The sequence below is a fragment of the Topomyia yanbarensis genome, chromosome 3, assembly GCF_030247195.1.
Source record: "Topomyia yanbarensis strain Yona2022 chromosome 3, ASM3024719v1, whole genome shotgun sequence".
NCBI lineage: Eukaryota > Metazoa > Arthropoda > Insecta > Diptera > Culicidae > Topomyia > Topomyia yanbarensis.
This window is the reverse complement of record NC_080672.1, coordinates 131,840,407-131,850,491: the sequence shown is the minus strand read 5'-3', so window position 1 is coordinate 131,850,491 and position 10,085 is coordinate 131,840,407. Positions and strand designations below refer to the sequence as shown.

General features: G+C 42.2%; 1 protein-coding gene across 1 annotated transcript in view; it reads right to left on the bottom strand.

Moving 5' to 3' along the window:
- Positions 1-5,162: 5,162 nt before the first annotated feature.
- Positions 5,163-10,085, bottom strand: part of LOC131690058 (knirps-related protein-like) — a 124,664-nt gene continuing 119,741 nt past the window's right edge. Inside the window, exon 3 of the mRNA XM_058975532.1 lies at positions 5,163-8,866. Within this exon, the coding sequence (XP_058831515.1) occupies positions 7,568-8,866 (1,299 nt within the window). The 3' untranslated portion in view covers positions 5,163-7,567. The remainder of the gene's footprint in view (positions 8,867-10,085) is intronic.

Sequence of the window (10,085 nt, the reverse complement as noted above, 5' to 3'; positions counted from 1 at the left end):
CCTATTTGCTTTTCAATTCAATTTAGGCGCATATGTATTTACATACCTGAATAAAATTTTCAAACTGAGTTATTTAGTACTAAGTAGCGGAAAACTTTGACACTTTAGTCTTTCAATGATACTTTTAGTAATACAAATGTGGAGGTTACAATCCAATCGCTATTAATCGTCAAATAGTTAGTCTCAATATTAAATTTTTTAGTTTTTAGAAGAGAATTTTCTCTTATTTTTAAAGAATACAAATGACCGGACGATATTTAAATTTTGAAGTGCAGAAGAATCTTTTTAATTTTGATACTGAATAAAAGTCAGTTATGGTCTTCAAACGTAATACTCGGACTGAAGTTGTTTGATGTAAGAGTTGGCAAAGATGTTCAATTCGACTTCAGTACCAACGCCAATTTAAATCCATTCATTCATCTATTTATAATTCCTACATGCATACCTACTTAATCCTTCCTTACTGTATAATGCATTACAGATTCTTCATAAAGTACCAAGCTCGTTCATGCATATGAACGCACAAATTGCTTTGAGCCACTTACCAAGCGACAGCAATAGCGCGGCGATAATCGCTACCGAAATATAAGCTGCCGTGTTTTACGAATTTAAAAACACTCGGTACGGTGCCTGCCGATGTCAGAAACACCTCGGTTGCGGTGCCTGCCGATGTGAGATGCACCTCGGTTACGGTGCCTACCGAAGTCAGAAACACTCGGGTCGGTGCTTTGCCGAAGCAACGAGCACGGTGGTTAAATATCATGCGCTGGCACCGACACCGGTGCCTTGGTATCGGCGACCGGTGTCTGCTGTTGAGCACCGGTACGGCGTGCTAACTTCAATCCTCTTGATGGGGTGTTTATTGGTAGAAGTGCCCACCGTGCAGCACCGTTCGGTGCTTTTGCCATGCCTGCCCGGTGGTGATTGAAAATTTCGAAAGGCTTGTTGAGCTCAATTCTCAGACCCGTTTTATGTCCCTGTACTTTGACTACATAGCGCAAAATATTATTCCTTCTTCTTACAATACCAACCGTGTGCATTTCATAAATACTTCTGAATCTACTGTTTTCTTCGATGCATCCATGAAAGACGAGATTAGTGGAATTCCGGACCACATACGCCCACAAGTGGTTCCAAACATTTTTTATAATAAATTCCGAGAAGTCAATTGTTCTAAGATGTTTTACACTTTCGGAAGGGTCCACTGGCTTCGGTATTTTCAATCAAAAGTTCACCGCCTCCTACAAACTCAGTGACCCCGTTTCAGTTTACGCCGCAGAACTAGCTGCTATTCAGTATACCCTTGGAGTCATTGACACATTACCCGTAGACCATTACTTCATCGTCTCGGATAGTCTGAGTTCTATTGACGCTATTCGCTCGATGAAACATGGAAAGCACTCCTCGTATTTTTTGGGCAAAATACGGGAGCTACTGAGTGCTTTATCTGACAAATATTTCCAGATTACCTTGGTGTGGGTCCCTTCTCATTGCTCCATTCCGGGCAATGAGAAAGCGGACTCCTTAGCTAAGATGGTGCCCTAGAAGGTGACATTTATGAAAGATTAATTTACTTCAGCGAATTTTTCAGTATTACTCATCAGAGAACCCTCGAAAGTTGGCAAACCTCGTGGAGCAGTGGGGAGCTAGAAACGGGGCTACATTCGATAGTGCCTAAGGTATCGACGAAACCTTGGTTCAAGGGGATGGATGTGCGTCGTGGTTTCATTCGTGTGATGTCCTGGCTCATGGCAAACCATTACGATCAATTAATCTCCTATTGAATACTTACGCTGTATAATTATTGGATTTAGTATTTATGTTCACTGTTTACATAGTGCTGGGCTTAGGTTTTTTAGAGCGAGAATTGTAACGAGCGTACGATGACTTTTCGAAAAACGGCGGTGGTAGCAACATACAACCGAATGACAGGGCCGGCGGAACACTATTTTCCCGAGTGGGTACTAAGATTCGGAGTGATTTCTACCCGTGGTGATGAAAGTTCAGACCTGGCGTGTGTAAGTGAACAGGAAAATTCCCGGATAATATCTGGTGGCTATTTGGAAACACCCTTTGTTAACGGGCTGTTGGCCGACTGCTTAGCGAAAATGTGTTCGTTGATTGCTGATACTTCAAGTGTTGCACAACTAACAACCACTTGCTCAATTCTTTTAATTTTCGATGCATTAATGTTCCGTTCCCACCGATAAAACCTTTCACAGGTACTGAAGTCTCCATGATAGTGTTGGCGAACGGCAAGGTATCTCCAACAAACAACATCCCCTCAGCCTCAATGGAGGTCGATTTGGATATATCAGTGGGGGCACAAATAATGCCGATAAGTCCACTTTTCGATACAAATTATATCCATCTAATACAACTGGCACCAGGAATGCCTTCTTCCGGACCAAATATAAGCAATTCAAGGGGTTATGTACAAAGTTGAAACTCAAAAAATCGGAAAATTTTTTATTGAATATTCTTAAAGTACATGCTTTTGAAAGTATCTGTGCAAAATATCATCCAGATCGGAGCACTAGATTTCAAATTACAGCCATTTTTAGCGAGCTGGTTCTTCCATGAATGAAGTTAACACAAAATTTTAAACGCAATTATCTCGGAATGAAATTTTTTGAAAAGTACCGTTGCTGTGAACGTGATATCTCAAAAATTATTCATCCGATCTTCATAAATATTTTTTTGAATTGTTTGTATTTACATTCTCGTGTACTTGAATGGTTCCTTTTTTATCAAAAAATTTTCGATTCTTTGTAATGAATTTTTGTTTAAAATTTGGAACTCCCAAAAACTCAGTTTTTTGGTCAACATGTTTTTTGCAAGACAAAAATTTTCTATTAGAAAACCGATCCGTTCAAGTACACCACAATACATTTTTCTTCAATAATCTTTTTGGTTTTTGGAAATCAGTTGAGCGGTTCGGCTTGGAGAGCGTTCACCGCAAACCTATGCCTAAAAAACACGCTTCGGGGGATGGGCCATAACTCCGACAACCTTGAATATTTTTTTAATACAATTTGGTTTTTCTATCTTCGATAGTACTATCAACGAACTTTCTTTCGCTTTTTCAAATAAGCTTTGCATAAAACACTTTAAAAAAATTTCGAACTTAGCTCACGTTTTCGCCACAACTTTTTATATAACACCTTAACGTCAACGATATATGCGGAATCTAACTAAACACTCAGCTATCTACGAATCTACGTCTTGTCTATGTACCCGCCTGGGAAGTAGAGATTGATGGTGTTGTCTCCTACGAGGGCCCAAATTGCGAAGTATAAGATTGGATTCATTAAGAACCCTTTGCTTTAGTCAGTGAATATTCTGGTTTGCAAATAATTGCGTTCGGTAAAAATCAAGGAATCTAAGAAAACCACTAATTTTCCATCAGCCTCATATCGAGCCTTTCGCAGGGTCTGCTCTTATACACTTTGTTTTTTGAATGGGGCTCGTCTACCTGTTCATCTTTTTGTGTCGCGAGGCATGAACTGCCCTCGTCGCAAACTATTGGGCCTACAGCTACCTATTGTAAAAAGAAGGCATGGTGTGGAAAATGCGGAGAAAACTATTAAAAGCTTTCCTACTATGGAGACTCCGCACGATCTCTCAACATATTCCACAAAATTATTATTTGGGGAAAAATTGAAGCACCCTTTTAACGAACGCTTCGAGAAGAATTGCTAAATAGTGCTACGCTACCGGCCATGATTAATTTATACGTTTTATCGTTCACTTAAGAGCAAGAATCTGACCATCCCATTGTGGGAACATTTTCTGGTGTGCCATATACATTTACAAAAGAGGAAAATCGCTTTCTCTCCTTAGTTTCCTCGTAAAAGCCTGAGACTGTCCTTTGAAGGGTGCTGTTACAAAACCAAAATAAGTGGTTTCTGGTCTCGGGAATCCTAGAAAAGAGCAGGAATTTTCACATAGGACATCAAAAACGCCAAGCGTCCCTACATTTTTCCCAGGTTTTACACCATGCATTTGCATTGTGTAAAACCTGGTTAACTTCCAATGTAAATCTTCCACAACTATCTAACTGCGTGATATTTGCGACAACTTCAATATGACCATCTTGAATACGGTGGACATGACACAAATTCCTACTCCACCTACTCGACCTCGATACAATTAGTGAGCCCATTGATTGAAAGAGCTACGCGTCCACTATATCCGAAACAATCGAATTAAAACAAGTAATTCTTGCGGTAGAAGCGTACAAGGTTTGGACTGGTTTGATTCTATACACTGCGATTAAATATCAGAGGAAACGAGTACCCGGTGCGAGCAACAGTGGACGGTCTCCCACTCCGTGGTGACCAGAGAGCGTTCAGAATTGTACGCGAAAAGGTCTTATAAGGACTTTTTGAAAGTCGAATCGCCACAATTATTCCGAATATAAGTGACGTTAGAAACACAAAGTGACTTGACGAAAGCTGAAAAACTCGGTTATTGGCACCGGTTCGTCGACGGATTAACGAGAGAAAAAATGTTTCAACTGGTGGCTAGGCCCTACGTTGTGTACTCGATTCAACCTTTGATCGAAATACACGCAACCAATAATCTTTCGATGACAACATTCAAATCGACGTTTCACGATGAAATGATAGTGCTGTATATAAACGAAATGATTATTTTTTAAACACAGATTTTTATCTGACAGCATAAATGCTCGCTCTGAGCATTGCAGTATATTACAGTAACGTCAGACGATGACAGCTATGCATAGCTTCTATGCTATGACAGTAGTGGAGTCAGGGGTGGCGAAACACTTTACGCCCGAGTGGGTAGAAAGCATAGGGTGAGGGGTCCATTAGTAAGGATTTTTTCCCTTTTCGCAATGCAATGTGTGAAGTGCGAGATACATGCGTTGCACATCTAATTTTTTTGAAATGGTTCAAAATTTCGAGTGGGTAATTACCCACTCGGTTATTTTCGAGTGGGTAGTACTACCCATACTACCCACGCTTTCCGCCGGCCCTGCCGAATGAAAGGATGCGTCGTTTGAAAAAGTTAAAGACATATGGCTTTTCGGATTGTTCAGATGTCGTGCCAAAAGCAGTGCAAATTTCAAATTAAATAATTTCCTTCAACAGGATGTTTATTTTCATTTTCGATAAACTTCAATCGATATGGTAAATAGTTTTTAAAATTTTGCCTTCCTTAAAAGCTATTTTTTTACAATAATCAACAATTTGTTTACGTTAAACCTTGGCGTCACTAAATCTAAAACTGTTTATAAAATATTATTTTGATATGCATCAACGCTAAGCTATTGACAAAAAAAACATTTCACAACAGTTCTCGTTTAAAAGTTTGACTGAGCTTTCTCGTTTGCACACCAATAGATCACTATTTCGTTAATTTTTCAAACTTGTTTTTGCCCTTCTACTATTATGATTTATTGTCTATGAGGCGAATTCTCACGTACCGCAGTTTGTGTGTTTGTGTGTCTCGATTTTTTTTTCTCCCATTTGCGTAAAAATTGGTCCCAAATTAAAACTGTACCACAACTCGGTGTGTCTTGCGTGTGTGTTTTATGGGTTCCACTTAAAAACAAAATTAAACTACACATTGGACTAACTAACCTTAATTTAACAACTCTGTTTTTTTTGTTGCTTTCTTTCGTTTGTTCATTTCGCGCGTCTAGTAGATGCGCTAGAGCTCGATGTTTGTGTTTGTCTACCTGTTCGGGATTTCTTGGTCATTTCGACTGTGCTTTGCTCGAGGAAGTTTACAGCTTTAATTTTATTTTCATCACATGATGAGAAATTGGACTATTAAACAGTGCGCACTGTCATTTGTGTGAGAGTGTGTGTGTATGTATGTATGTATGTTGGTGAGCGAAAGAAAGAGGATCTATTTGCTACAGATTTGCTTGGGGGGTTTCGAGAAAGGTCTCTCGCTCAAGTGATTTGTGGTTGCTGGGATCGACTTAACGTGCGATTTGTGTAAACGGCCTTATTTTGTTGGAGGATAGTTTTTTTTTTCAAAGTACTGGCGGGACGGGAAGCTTATGAGATAAACTGGATCTGTTCGCGAGAGCTGCACTACAGATAGCGCGGGAAAAAGCGTAGGTTTATGATGAGAAAAAAGAGGCTCCCGGGGTCCACTAATCTCGACTCGGCTGTCGCTTGCTTGTACAATGCCGATTTATTAGAATTGATGCCCCCGAGCGATTTTGGGATTTGCGCTCGTTATATATGTATCAAGATTTTTATGCGTTTCTCACTGCGATCCCACCAGTTCACACCTTCAGACGCGGAGGAGATTAGTACCTGTGCAAGCTGCGAGTAGTTCAAGCTCAGGCCGGGGAAGAAAGATGAAAGAAAAATGATGATGATATTGGATGAGAACTGACATTAATTTGTATGTGCTTAATCAGCACCGACCAGTTCCCGGTTGGTAGCACTGAAATTCCAGTAGCTGGAAAATGGTGCAGATCGACGCAGACAGCTGCTGCTGCAGGGTTTCTGTATGTGTTGCAGTCAAGTGCGCCTGTTACGATGACAGAAATGACTGCAATAGGTAAAGCCCTTGGAGCTGACGGAATGGAGTGGGAAGCCACCTCAAAGCGGACCCTTGTTCTTCGGAGAACTGAAGAGTCGATGGAGTGTTTGGACAAGTCTAGCCGTAGAGTAGTTAGCACAGCAGAGCCGTACTGTAAAGGCCGTATGAGGAGGTATCAGTGGAGGATATTCTGTCACTGCTAGAGGAAAATAAATATTTAGACTTATAACATGATACAACCTGGGTTGTTATTTTATGTATACTGATGCATTGTACAAGTTTTCCTATTTAGATAAAATTTGGTTTGTCGAATCCGTTCAGCGGAAGAAATAAAACCGTAATTCTTACTGACCATTTTGTCCTTTTTTGTTTGTTTTGATTTCTGCTTCCATCAAATCAGATCAAATTCAAAACTATATAACTAAACTTTTTACAATTATGCTACTGGCACATATTTTTGTTTGTTCGTGAACTGGCCTTAAGCGACTTCTTTTTATAATACACTGTCTGCCATCCATTATACTTCTATTGTCAAGGGGCACTCTCTTTTATTCATTTAGACTCGTCAATGAGCGTATAATGCTATACTATGTACAAATTCAAACTAAATTTTTCACGAGGACTTTTATTGCCGCGTTACTTTTTTTCGTTTTAGTTGAAAAAGGATGACAAAAACTGATCATGTATTTGGTAAATATGTCATTCTATTAATCTCTCAACAATTCAATCTGTCCATTTGCCAACTGATTCGGGTTACATGAGCTGGACCACAAAGATAACTCTCCAAAACCAGCAATACTAACCAGTATCCTGTGGATTAATTAATTTTCTTTTCATACAAATCAAATAATGCCAACACGAATATAATTGCTTCATGTCCTGAACGGCAATATATGTTCCTCCTATTTAAACAACAAACACTAGCCCGACTTTCCGTAATATTATGATTATGTTTTGGTGGGTCCACATGACTTGTGTCACAGTTTAGGTTTTTTCCCGGGAGCACGAGGAAGAGAGGGAATGTTAGCAAGCCTTCTCAAACTTTCGTCGTTAGATCTAGCGGGGTCGTTCCCTGCAGTTTCATTCGCTTTACTTCCCGTTCGTATTCGGTTTCTGTGTCTTCCATTTCAGAGTCACTCCCGCTCCCTCGCACCAAAGACGAGGAACTCTGGTGCCGCTGATGGTGGTTGTTGTGATGGTGCTGGTGATGATTATGATGGTGGTGGTTGTGGTGGTTGTTGTTGTTGCTCGGTAGGCTGTTATTGTTGGTGAATTTTGGAAGCAATGAGGAACCGACCGGGGGAGAGTTTCGATCATTGGAAACAACGACCAGATGCTCATCGTCGCTATCCACACCGGACATCGATGTCCGGTGGTCCTCGGAAGAGCAACTACTGCCCGTTTTCATGCTGAGATCGATTGGATTATCCTGCTGAACTGTACGGGTTACCGTGGGTGATCGTGGCGGAGTCATTGTAGCTGGAACGACTTCCTCCGGTTCGGGTTCTTCCTTGGCACTACCGGCAGTTTCGTTGCTAGGACACCTTTGCGATTCCAGGATGGCGTCCAGGTAGAATCGTTTCGAAAACGAGTCCGGTGATTTAGTTTCCGTCGGCACTGAGTTGCTGTTGTTAGTGCTAGTATTGTGATTTGGTGTATAGCGACTGTTGTTGTTTGCAAGCGGCGAACTACTCAGAATCGTTGGATCAGCCGGCTTCAGTAGACCCTGGTGGTGTGGGTATAATGCCGGATGGAAACCCGGGAACATAAGGTGGGATGGTGGAAGGAAGCCTGGTGGTGGCATAAGCGGAAGTCCTCCGAAGGGAATTGGCAGGAATAGTTCTTTGTTCATCGAGGATGGATCGTGGAGTTTTCCTTGGCGCAGCAGCGCATTTCGGCGATCGTTGATCTCATTGGAACTGTCCGAGTTATGGCTGTCGGGAGAGCTCACGGAAGGTGATGCCGACGGGTGCTTGCTGTACTCTTCCAGTCCGAGGAGCATAAGTTCTTCTTTGGTACACGGAGGTCGATACATTGCGTGAGGGTAAGCCCCAGGAGGACCGAACATCCCGTGTACCGGAGGTTGTCCAGCTTTCTGATTGTTTGCAGCATGCTGCTGGGCGGCTTGCTGCTGTTCCTGCAGCAGACAGTGAATCTTAAACCAATTTGATCGTCGTCCATAGCGGGAACCACTCTTGGACATTCCGACCATAAGGCACTTGCGCAGTCGGCAGGCTTTGCATGCTGTGCGATTCTTTTTGTTGATGATGCATTCTCCGTTATTTTTACACTCGGAGATTGAGGAGAGGTTGTTGTATGATCGGCCAAAGAACGACTGGAAAGATAGAAAGAAATAAGATACAATGTTAGTGTATGGGATGGAATGGTTTCTTTCAGCGATGGTTGTGGTTGAAAATGAGTTCTGTTTCTTATTAAGAATCGAGGTACAAATCATACAACTACCGATTTAGTGTGCAACCGTCACAAGCACACAGAACGTGGAGGGCAAACCGCCGCCGCCCAACCCTTACCCCATAAAGCTTACGCAATTGAGTCATTTGTCAGTGCTTGTAAGCTCTTAATACCGCCCTAGCAAGGCTCAGCAGGGGTTCAAGTGCTCTTCGGTTACTCTGTACTGTACCGGCAATAGTCAGTCCATCAGTCAGACCGATTTCTAATCAACCAACCTGCGTTGCACTATTAATTACTCACGCTGAACCTCTTTCCGAAGATGCACATAAAACACACACCTCCACGCCGCGGCGAGGCTTCCAACACCGAAGCCGGCAGCTGCGAGTGCATTTGATTGCGCACTTCAGTGACTCTCGATTGAAGAAAGGAGAGAAATCTTACAGTTTATAAAGTGTCTCTAATTTATCACCACTTGTATGCACTATCATGGCGGGTACGGCTGCTGCAGAGTTGCTTTCAGAAGCCCAAGAAGCAGCAACGAGCGGCAGTTCTCATAATTAATTGCTGATCATGGTGCTCATTTGCGCCCAGCTGATTGTTGCTGAACTCTATGCATGCCAAAGAGCTCTTGAGACCCTGCCAGCCGTCGCCGCCGTATATATCGTTCAATTTCGCTTTCGTAGTCTGGATATTCTGAAGAAATCCGTTCCGACCGACAGAGAATACGGTCGGACACAAAAGATGAATAGGGCGCTCGCACGAAGAGCGCTAAATACCGAATCAATCAATCACTCAAGCGTGTTCGAACAGTTTGTAGTCGGGGTTCAGCAGCGCCGTCATCCGCGCACTCTTCTCGACAGAAGCTAAATTACACAAATCTGTAATTATATGGCTTCGAAGATATTGAACGCGGGCGCTCCATTGTTGCTGCCGACCTAGGAACTGACGCGGTGTAGGCGCTCTTTTGTCTATAGTCACGTCCGAGTGAGGCTGGAAATGGCTAATCGTGTCTTGCTACATATCGAGATCACTGGATCGGAAATAGCTGGCCGAAAGAAGGGAAATTGCATCAAAATGCCGCATGGAGTTGAGCCACAATTACAGCCGGGCATCCGCCCGCGCTTAGTTTCACAATTGACAAA